Genomic DNA, 12,294 nt, shown 5'->3' on the forward strand with positions numbered 1-12,294 from the left:
AGAGAAGCATTGTAATTCCAGGCTGTAAATGAATAGCAAAATTATATTGTTATGCTAACAGTTTTGCATCTTAAAATCAAAAGAGTCTGAAGTAATGTTAAGAGCAGGTCTATTTAAATTAACAGTGGTATATTATTTCTGTAAATATTTTTATCAATTATTTTAAAAACTGGAAACTTGTTACAACCTTACTACTATCTTTAAAGATTTATAAGCTGTGCAAAACGTTAATTCCCCCCAACCATCTTATACACAACAATGTGGGCTATTAAACACTGGTAGCATTTCATAAAATGAGACATTAAGTTGATTTGAATTGTTTTGAATGGCTGCTTATTTCATCTAAGTGACCTGGACAACTAACAATAGGTTTAAAAAATCCAATAAAATAAATTAAGAACCAATCTAAAGATAGATATAAAAACAATCTACAATCAATTAAAAACATGATCAGCAGTATAATTCATCATCATATTATCTATTATTGGTCAAAAAGTCTTGATGATTATGTACAGTCTGATAGAATGGTCTATTAGATTGCATCAGATATAACCCTAGAAACGTACTACCACTTCCATGTACTCCCTTAGAGTGATTTTAAAACAGCAGAAATTATTTCTTTCAAAAGTCTTGGTATTATCAGACAATGTGTTCTAGAAATCCATACCATTACCATTACAGTATTGTTTTCTAAAGAGTTTGTGTCTAGAAAATATTATAGACATAATAGGATGGCAATGGGTAAGCTATTACTATTTTAAACTGGTGGAGGAAAAAGACTTGTTTTTTTGCATCTGTAGCTATTACTGTATAGGACCATTAAAAGGCAAAGAAACCGTTCTAGTCATCCTTCTTCCTTTCTCCTAAAATATATTTAGGAAAATCTAGAAAAAATAAATACACTGTGAATCTGAGGAATCTAGAGAACATTTCAAATATATTTAATATAAATGTATATTACAAAATGGAAAATTTGAGTATTTGGCTTGTTTGTCAGATTTCTAGTTGAAAAGAGTGTAGAATGTGTCGCTGTTTAAAACAAACTTTTGTTTCATTGTTAAATTGAAAAAAAATCAGAATACTACTTTTACATATTTTCTATAGTTTTGGTGTAAGATCATCTAATGTAGAGTTTCAGAATATTGAAAATAACATTTATTCCCAGGAATTGTAGCCATAGAATGTAATAGCTGATTTCTTTATAGGCATGTTTATGAAAAAGAAAGAAAGAAAAATGTATGAAAGTAAGTTACTGTATCTGAAGTTATAGTTTACTTCTGGTTGCTTTTAAAAAAAAATCCAATTGTTAAATTGCAAGTACTGGACAAATTATAAATTTAAAATCAGGAAACTGGAGTGATAAGTGTTACTTATGACAAGGAGTGTGATGTTAGAACAAAGAAATAACAGTATATTCATAAACAATAATTGGGTAGGTGACTGATGTTTACTACAAAAAATGTTATAGTATAATAATTAAACAACTATGAGAATTAGCAGAGAAAGAAAGTTGTGTGAAGTATAGAAGGATTCTCTTGGTTTATTATATGTAAATGAGGAATCGTTTAAAAGTAAACTTGTTAAACAAGTATTTAAAGTTGATATTTTAAACAATTGGTTAGAAATTATATTGAAATACAATTCCTGATTCACATATAATAAGCCAGGAATCTGCTAAACATATCAGGTTTTGTTACTTTTTTGGAAATATGGATGAAAAGCAATAAGATCCTTTTTGTTGTTTATTTTATTTAGTTTGTTTATATATTGCCAATAACATAAGGACTCACTGCATAAAAAATTATAAAGCTATTAAAGCTATAAAATTAGTAATGCAACTTGATAGAAATCAGCCTAGCATCCATATTAACTGACCATGCAAATTCTTAAAAATAATAAATCTTGCTAAATTGAGAGATCCATGGAAAAACTTGATTCTTAGGTCTTTCTAAATATTATCCAGGAAGGTCCAGTTTTCTGGGGACAAGATATAACATAGAAATGGAATGTAATTTTAAAAAACACAAGATTTTCTCCGCACTGCCATTTCATGGAAGGAGAGAACTTCAGTGGTCCTTTTAACAGTTTACATTTTATTTCTGAAATATTTTGGAGTTACTTACGTGAAAATCATGACACATTTTAATATACCCATTGAATAGTTTTAGCACAGACATTATCTTAAGAACACACACACACACACACACACACACACACACACACACACACACACACACACACACACAGATTATACAATATATAAGATAAATAATAAACAAATATAAAGTTTTTGAAAATGCTTTAAAATCAAAACAGCAATAACCACAATCCAATAATAGGAGAACATATGTTTACAGAGCACAGTAGGACATATCCAGGCTGAAATGATTACGGTAACTCTTAAGAATTTTCTATCTAGCTCTGAAAGGTATTTTAGCATTTCCAGTAAAAGTGCCACATCTTGTTTATTTTCTTGAACATAAAGAGAGGTAAGCAAGATCTTCAAGTAAAATAAATTTAAGATTTAAATTTATGTTTACTTGAGAAGAATTATTACTCTTTTTAATAAATAAATATTAGTGCAGAATAATATTCTGGCTTTAAGCCTTTTATAATCTCATTGACATATGTTTTATGTGAAGAATCACATAATAATCATAATAATCTTTATCATAATAATCTTTAATGTATGAAAATATCAAAAAGCCATATGGAAAGTAGAGAAGATTCAAAAACTGTTTCCTGTTTTCTATTCTTTTCTTGTCCTTTGTGTGTCTTACTCTGTAAATCTGTTGTTTTTCTATCTTCCTTATTTCTGTCTTTTTCCTTGCTTTCTACTTTCCCTCCCTTTTCCTTTTTCTCTTAGGGTCAACTCAGCAGTTGCAATAGAACTGCAACAGAGGGGTTTTATCAATGACATTGACACAAGATTGAAATTGACTAGACAATCTCAGTTTTAGTCAGTTTCAATCTGCATCTTGAGTCCCAGGTAAAGTCATCCTGAATTTTGCTGGAACATGCTCTTTGCAAGTACTTTTCATATACATTGAATTGGGTAAAATGTATAACCCAAGCTCAATGTGTGCTTTTCCAGATACATGTTTTATTCCTGTAATTTATATACATGAAGTATCAAAGTAACCATATATGAGAAATCGAATACTTCATTGCATATTTAAATTAAGCAATTATGCGTGCATGGCTTATAAAATATATTCATTATGCTTGTGGCTGAGACTGTTCTACTACATATTTTCTGGCAAAAATCTATATTGCAAAAATATAATTAAATGGGGAAACCCAATACTTGCATATAAACACAGTACTTTTTGTTACTTGTGTTAAATATAATATCTATCCAATGTAAACAATTGTAATAACACAGTTGAAATGATAGGACTAAAATAAAGTTTGTTAAGATACTAGTTGTCATGATTTGCAATTTTTGATATCTTTATATTGAAAAATGATTAGAAGTAGAATGAAAATTTGATATTGGTGTTCAGAGAATTGATGAAATTAAAGTAAAACTTATTTTAAAAATATTTCTAGGGATTAAAATATAAATCTGGATTGTTCTTTTCCTGGAAAATAATGGCTGATCAATGTGTGTATATTTGATTATATTTATAAGTGACCCCCAACACTACAGCTTCCCAACACTAAGGGATTATTTCAACATATGTGAAACTGAAAATATAATACTTTTCATATCTCTTTTTGTCAGTTCATCTATTTATCTACTCATCTAGACTTTTTTTTAAAAATATTGCTGCTACTAGTAATGCTCTGGAATGAAAGATGTTTCTGTCCACTCTAAATATTAAGCATTTTTTAAAAAAAAAAATGATATTCTAAAATAGAACTAGCATTAATAATGTACTATTTCAAGCAAATCATATCAAGATTTAATTATTTAGGAAATCTATATAGCCACCTATTTAACCAAAGTGGCTTTAGGCAGCGCATAGAAGGTTAAAATCAAAATCAAAACCAAACACTTAGAATTTTAAAAATCCAATATTAGAAAAACAGTGATACAATAGCATCAGAGGTGGGTTCCTACCAGTTCGCACCTATTCGGTAGAACCGGTTCGTCAAATCCACCAAACTGGTTAGAAGAGATTTCACCAGTGGACCCGGAAAGCAGGCCACACCTACAGAAGAGGTTCCAAAATAATTTTAAACCCACCACTGGCCCTTGGATATGATTATTCTACACTATCATGCTCATATTTATGAAATTCAGTGCCTCTGTAAAAGGTAAGGATGACTACTGCATTTGTGGTGCAATCAGAACTTTGTGTGTGTTGAAGTTGTTTTAACGCAAACCAAAGATTCCTTTTAAAAAACAAGTTTACATCATATTCTTATGCACGCCAGTGCTGTGTGTGAGGTAATTTAAGGTGGTTCTGACAAGTGTCATCGGCATCTTCATATCCGGTCAAATGGGCGGCAAGCCACTCCCATCTGGTCACATGGGTGGCAAGCCACTCCCACAAAGGAGGCCACACCCACAGAGTAGGTTCAAACAATTTTTGAAACCCACCACTGAATAGCATCCATGAAAAAGAAACCCCCTGCTTTGAATCACTAACACACCAGAAAACCAATCAAACTATACTCACTGAACCACCTGGAATAAATGCCTGTGGGTAAATCCAAGTTTTTGAATATCTTCCAAAAGGCCAACAGAATTGGGGCCATCCACACCTTGGGGGAGATGCTGTTCCATAGGACAGGTTCAATGATAAAGGAAATATGATTGCTAGGTCCCACAAGACGATGCTGTCTAAAAGACAGGGCCTGGAGAATAACAACAATGCTAATTCTGATAGAGCAGGCTGAAATAATCAGAGACAGGCGGTCCCACAAATAATCTGATTTTGTGCCATGTAGAACTTTACAGATGATAGCCAGCACCTTAAATTGTATGTCACCTTGTATTGTACCTAGAACCTAAATGGAAGACAGTGCAGCTCACAGAACAGGGGTATTAAATTGGCATATCATGGCACGCCCCAAACTGCCAGCTGTTGCACTTTGGACCGCTTCCAGTTTTTCAAGGGCAGACCATCTAAATCACATTAATATAAAACCCACCAAGAAGTACATAAGGTATTAATGACTGAAAATAGGGCATCCAAATCCAGAACTGGACTCAATTGGTTCGCAAGGTGAAGCTGTGTAAAGGCCTTCCTAGCCAGACTACCTTCAAGTCTGAGTGGTGAATCTGGGAAGACCCTCAAATTGTGCTCTACCTCTAAATATGGAACAGCTGTAGATCTGACTGTCAAGTCTTAAAATCCATAATCACCAGCTGAACTGAAGCCTGTTCTTCTCCATCCAGGCTTCCGTGGCTTCTGAGCACTGATAGCATCATTTAATCAATTCATGGCAAATATATATAGTTGAATATTATTGCTGTATTAATGACACTTCATCCAGTTTCAATGGATGGCCTCTCCAGGAGCTGATGGAGATGTTAAATAGGAACAGGGAATGAACAAGGCCCCAAGGAACCTTGCGAAGCAGGATATTCAGCCATGGAACTTTTCCCACCTACCAGAGTGATAGGAATCAGTTCTGAAGGAAGGAGAACTAGTGCAAGAGCATATTTCGAATCTTCTGAGCTTACCCAGAAGTATACCATGATTGATATTATCAAAGTCTGAGAGACTGAGGACCAGGATGGATACATTACCTCCATCCTGAGTCTAGCAAAAGTTGATCAATATTGTCTGTATGCTATTACCAGGATTGAATCCTGATTGAAAGGCGTGCAGTTAATTTGCTTCCTCCAGGACCATGCGGAGTTACAAGACAACAAACTTCTCAACAACCTTTGAGAAAATGGACATCATACATATTTAATAAATAAAATAAAACTTGAAAAGGGAAAGTTGGAAACTGGATGAGAATTGCCTAGTTCTGTTGGTGTCCAACAATGGCTTCTTTAAGAAAATGTGAATGATTGCCTCTTCTAAAGCACACCTTCCACAAAAAGACATTCACTACCACATGAATACAACCAATGTCACTTCCTGGGATGCCTTGACTAGACAAGATGAGAGTGCATCAGATTATTTAAACAAATGTTGTAAGCAATATTGGACATTGACATGAGATGGAAAAATATACCTGATAATATTTATTTATTATTTATTTAATCAGTTAACAGAATAACAGAGTTGGAAGGGACTTTGGAGGTCTTCTAGACCAACTACCTGCTTGAGCAGAAATCCCTATATCATTTCAGACAAATGGTTGGCCAGTCTCTTCTTAAAAACCTCCAGTGTTGGGGCACCCATAACTTCTGGAGGTATTCCACTGATCAGTTATTCTAGCTGTCAGGAGATTTCTCCTTAGGTCTAGGTTGGTTCTTTCCTTGATTAGTTTCCGTGCATTGTTTCTTGTCATGCCTTCTGGTGCTTCTTATCTGTCTTTTCCTTAATACTGAATTCCTGCAACAGTTCTTCATATGTTTTAGCCTTCACTACCCTAATCATCTTTGTTTCTGTTCTCCACACTCTTCCTAGATTTTTTTTAATATTGTGGCAACCAAAATTGGATGCCATAGTCCAAGAGTGGCCTTTCCAAGGCATTATAAATTGATATTAACACTTGTGATCATGATTGTATCTCTCTGTTAATGCAGCCTAGGACTGTGTTGGCATTTTTGGTAACTTCAGGACATTGCTGGGTCATTTTTAAATAATTGTCCACTAGGACTCCAAGTTACCTCTCATAATTACTACTATTGAGCCAGGTGCCACCTATTCTTTACCTCTGCATTGGTTTTTTTTGCCTAAATGTAGAAACTTACTTTTTTCATCATTGAATTTTGTTTTGTTATATAAGGCCAGGTGTTCAAGTCGGGCAAGATCCTTCTCTATCTTGAGCTTATCTTTTGGAGTGTTGGCTATTCCTGCCAGCTTGACGTCATCTGCAAATTTGATGTGTTCCCCTTCTATCTGCTCATCTAAATCATTGATGAGGACATTGAAGAGTACTGGACCTAAGATAGAGCCTTGGGTTACTCCACTGCACATTTCCTCCGTGTAGATGCTGTTATATTAAATACTAAACATTGGTTCCATTAAGGTCTACACATTGGCCTGTGGTCTCTTGGTCAGCCAGTTATGAATCCCATTTATTGGTGATGCTGTTTTAGACACATTTTCTATCTTATCAAGTAGTAGGTTGTGATTTACTTTATCAAATGCCTTATTAAAGTCCAAGTAAATTACAACATTTCTCTGGTTTATTTATTTTGTCACATCATCAAAGAATGCAATAAGATTTATCTGGTATGATCTGTTTTTACCAAACCCACTTTGGCTTCTGGTTATGACTTTGTTTGCCTCTAGGTGTTCACAGATTCATTGCTTATCTTTTCCAGACTCTTCCTAAGTATTGATGTCAGGCTGACAGGTCTCCTTGATCCATTTCCCCCCCTTTTTTGAAGATGGGAAATACATCAGTCCTTTTCCAGTCATCTGGTAGTTTCCTGGTGCTACAGGATCTTTGTAATATATGGTTCAATGCAGGGGTGGGTTTCTGCTGGCGTTACTGCCAGTTTAGTGCACATGTGATTTGTGCATGTATGTGCAGTTGCCTGTAAATAGGTCTGCGAGTGCGCAGAACATTGAAAATGTCAAAAAACATGCCACAGCGACCGGGGAACTGGTTCAGGGTCATGTGAGCCTGCTGTTCCTACCGATTCAGCGACCCAGTCACAATATTCACTACCAGTTCACCTACCTATGGTGGTAGCAACCCACCTCTGGTTCAATGGTTCTGAGATCACATCAGCCAGTTCCTTTAGAACTCGGGGTATAATCCATCTGATCCCAGTGATTCAAATTAGTACAGAATGGATAGGTGTTCCCCAACCATTTTCTTACTTATTTTGACTTTCATTCCTAATCTGTATTTTAATGGGGTTTTTTATAGGTTGGACTACTTCTTTCCTTTTGTGTAAAGACAGATGCAAAAAACGAGTTAAGCAGGTCTGCTTCCTCCTTACTGCTCTTCACCTCCTTGCCATTTTCTTCCATTTATGGATCAATCATTTGCTTTGCTTTTTTTGGCGGGGGGAGGGGTGTTACATGATGAAAGAAGTATTTATTGTTATATTTGACTTTTGTCAGAAACCTTAGTTCCTTTTGAGCCTTAGCTTTCCTGACTTTATCTTTGCAGGTTCAGGCTATTTGCTGATATTCTGCCTTCGTAATGTGCCCCTTTCCACTTTTTATACTTGTCCTTTTTGTCTTTCAGTTTATCATAGAGTTCTTTGCGTAGCCATGCTGGTTTCTTTTGAGACCTGTTATTTTCCTTTTTCATTGGAATGCTAGACCGGGCTTTTATAATCTCACTTTTCAAAGTTTCCCAAGCTTCTTGGGTTGTTTTGCTCTTGAGGATTTTTGTCCATGAAATCTTTCCCAAGGTCTCTCAAATTTCTTAAAATCAGCTCTCTTAAAGTCTAAAAATCTAGTTTAACTTTCTTCTATTGCTTGTGCTTGCATAATGATTAAATCCAATATTGCATGGTCACCCCCCCACTCAAGGTTCCTTCAACAGCATCTATCTTTTCATCTCTGTTAGTGAGAATTAAGTTCAGTATGGCTGACCCCTTAATTCCCTAGTCTACCTTTTGGGAGACAAAGGCATCTGCTAGGTTTGTCAGGAATCTGTTTGATTTTCCACTAGGTGCAGAGTTTGTCTCCCAATTGATGTCAGGGTAGCAAAAATCTGTTTGGTTGGGTGGCCTGTAGTGTACACCTATGGTAATGTCATTTTTTCCTCTTTTATACTGATCCAAATGCATTCAAGTCAGTTTTATCATTGTTCTATTGTATTTTTGCAGAGATGTAGTTATGTCTTATATACAGCTAGTCCTCGACTTGCAACAGTACATTTAGTGACCATTTGAAATTACAACAGCATTAAAAATGACTTATGACCATTTTTCACACTTATGACCATTGCAGCATCCTTATGGTTGCGTGATCAAAATTCAGACACTTAGCAACCAACTCATATTTATGACAGTTGCAATTTCCTGGAGTCATGTGATCAGCTTTTGTGATCTTCTGACAAGGAAAGTCAACGGGGAAGGTGGATTCATTTAACAACCATGATGTTAACAACTTAACAACTGCAGTTGTTCACAAATTCACAAATGTGGCAAGAAAAGTTGTAAAATGGGGCAAAACTCACTTAACAAATGTCTCACTTAGCAACAGAAATTTTGGGCTCAACTGTGGTTGCAAGTCAAGGACTACATCTATAGTACAATTCCACTTCCCTGCAATAGTGCATTCTAATCACTACACCACCAGGGCTCCTTTTAATATCGTTTAATAGATTTATTATTTGTAATATTTGTAAATTGTTATCTTGGGATGCAAGGTTTTATTGCCTGTCCTACAACCGAATCAGTATGAAATGATGTAATGCAGTTTTTCACACACAAAAATAATTCTTTTTATAATGTAAATATGAATTCCAATTAATAGGAGGGTAGGGTAATTCTAATGGGAAGGTGTGTAATTTTAACAAACAATTGTGCTATGATATGATGTATTTCTTAAAAAATACTATATACCTGTAAAACATGAGTATTGCTTAACTAATTAAGAAATATTTGCATGAGATTATACATTGTGTTTTGGTTGTATGCAAATGTTTTCTTTGAAATAAAAATGAAAAACTGTTATACTTCTTTCTATATATTTTATAGTAATCTGTAGGAATGAGATATATGAGATATATGGACAGTTCACATGAATGCATTTTAGATATTCTGTAGATGGACTTGTCTGATATAATAGTTTGGTTTCACTTTAAATATCCTGTTGTGTAATAGAAAGCAATTGAATTTACAATTGTATCTCCAATCCTTATTATCACTCAAAAACTGGCATCTAAAGATTTGCAGTCTGTCCAGTGTGAGTTTTAATGTACTTACGGAGAAAATTAATGAATCTTTGTGTAAGCAAAGAGATTCTGTTCAAGCAATGTAATTTTAAGATCCAAGCAGTAGAAGACAATATTCAAAATTGTATAATTAAGCTTTCTGTCAGTCAATGGGTATTGAATTGGCAAAAAAATAGCTTTCAATCAATTATGTTTTACCATTTTTAATTTTACAGTTGTGACAGAATATATAAGGATAGTATTGGAAATAGTTAAGGGGAAATTACATTTCAGCAAAATATGCAGATACATTTTCAAATGAGACTTTATATACAATCAAGATTTGTGTTCCTCTTTCTAATGAACCGATTGCATCATTTAGAGAACAAGAGAAACTGAGGTAACAGAACTAACTCATCTAAAAGCTATTAATAAAACTAATTTTTGATTTGCTGCTAGATCTGCTCAATGCATTAAAAACATGCCTCAGAAACAATTGTATTATATTATAGTGTTCTGGAGAAGGCATTGATTTTTTTTTCTCTTTTAACAGAACAATGAAAATGAAACAGCTCTGCACTGTGCTGCCCAGTATGGACACTCAGAAGTGGTTGCTCTTTTGCTTGAAGAACTTACAGATCCCACAATAAGAAACAACAAATTAGAAACTCCATTGGATTTGGCAGCTTTATATGGCCGACTGCGGGTGGTGAAGATGATAATCAATGCATATCCAAATCTGATGAGCTGTAACACAAGAAAGCATACTCCTTTACATCTTGCTGCTCGTAATGGTCATAAAGCTGTGGTACAAGAGCTGCTAGAAGCTGGAATGGATGTCAGCTGCCAAGTTAGTAATTTTTTTTAAAAAAATGTTGCACTATTTAAATAAAGCCAGGGAAATCATATGACCCTACAGTTTTACATTTAATACATTCATAATGGCAAATAATAAGGACAACTTATAACTTGTAGTTTAGGCATAACAACTGGTTTCTGCCCTCAACTAAATTATGTTTCCTAATATTTTTTTTTAGTGGGGCAAGCTCAGTAATATTTTTACTCCTGTAAAAAGTAGATTTGTGACTCAAATCTGATTTAGGAATGCACTATCCATCACTCCCTTAAAAGGTCTACAACAGCCACCTGGTGCTAGATAATTAAAGTTTCACAACTGGTACTAAAACTTGCAATCCTGATTAATCATTTTCCCAGCCATTTAGGGAAAGCTTCTAAAATTAATCTTTATGGTGACTTATTTCTCCCACAACATTGATAGGCAGGCCAGAATTTTATTAACAATGAGAACCATTCTCTGTTGCAGTCATACCTAGCTCTACAGTGTAAGACATTATTAAGGGCTCAGCTCTAGATTTTTTATAGCCTTTTTCAAATTGTTCACAGCAAAGAAGAAGCAGTATATTAGATGTTCTCTGTGATTCTGGCTCAGTGATAGTCAGCTTCCTTGGAACAGGATTGGCTAGACTTGGCTACCAAGGATTTCCTGCCAGTTATGACTAAACATCTTAGCTCTCTAAACCTTGAATCCTATATTCAAAACCTAGCTTCACAACTAGGGGTAAAACAGGATGTGACTAGATAATAACTTATTTGCTTATGATATACAACAGAAAAACTGCCTATTATAGTTCACAATAAAAGCATGTGGGTGTCTGAGGCACTAAGTTCATGGGTGAAATTCACAAACCTGAATAACTTCCAGATCCCAGTAGAGCTATAAGTTCCATTATTGACTGATCCAAATATATACAAACATCTGTTCTAGGCAGTGGTGAAATTCATTTTTTTACTATCGGTTCTGTAGGCATGGCTTGGTGGGCGTGGCAGGGGAAGGATACTGCAAAATCCCCATTCCATCCCCACTCTGGGGCCAGCCAGAGGTGGTATTTGCTGGTTCTCTGAACTACTCAAAATTTCTGCTACCGGTTCTTCAGAACCTGTCAGAACCTGCTGAATTTCACCCCTGGTTCTAGGGTATTTTGCAGCTTCATTAACATTGCCTTTATGGACCAGAACAGAATCCCTGTATGCATAGTCCTGTAGTATCAGTCAAAACTATTGATGGATTCTCCTTGCAACAGTGATTTTGCATAGGTAGCAGCACCGTGAGCAGTTCCAGCTCTTGGTCACATCAACTGTTGACTTACAGCTTATCTTTAAGCTTCTATGGTTGACCCAATGATTTCCTTGTCTACAAGCACATTAGTGTTCTCTGTCAAATGATGCCAAAAACATATGGAATCGTTGGGCTACTAAAAACAAAAAAAAAACCAGAGCCCCTGTTGGCCAAATATGTGGAGTTTCATGATGCTTTTGCCAAGGCAGTCAAGTATCTTCACTTTCACTGAGTTA

General features: G+C 35.0%; 1 protein-coding gene across 10 annotated transcripts in view; it reads left to right on the plus strand.

The window, feature by feature from the left end:
* The window catches only part of ANKS1B (ankyrin repeat and sterile alpha motif domain containing 1B), a 286,081-nt gene that overhangs the window by 26,583 nt on the left and 247,204 nt on the right, over positions 1-12,294 (plus strand). For all 10 annotated transcript variants that reach the window (XM_087723307.1, XM_087723309.1, XM_087723308.1 and 7 more), the window contains exon 4: positions 10,475-10,771. In XM_087723307.1, coding sequence (XP_087579433.1) covers positions 10,475-10,771 — 297 coding nt within the window. The remainder of the gene's footprint in view (positions 1-10,474; positions 10,772-12,294) is intronic.

Source organism: Thamnophis sirtalis, unplaced genomic scaffold, assembly GCF_051295495.1.
Source record: "Thamnophis sirtalis isolate CommonGarterSnake01/CBP01778 unplaced genomic scaffold, rThaSir2_p1.2 scaffold_9, whole genome shotgun sequence".
Taxonomy (NCBI): Eukaryota; Metazoa; Chordata; class Lepidosauria; order Squamata; family Natricidae; genus Thamnophis; species Thamnophis sirtalis.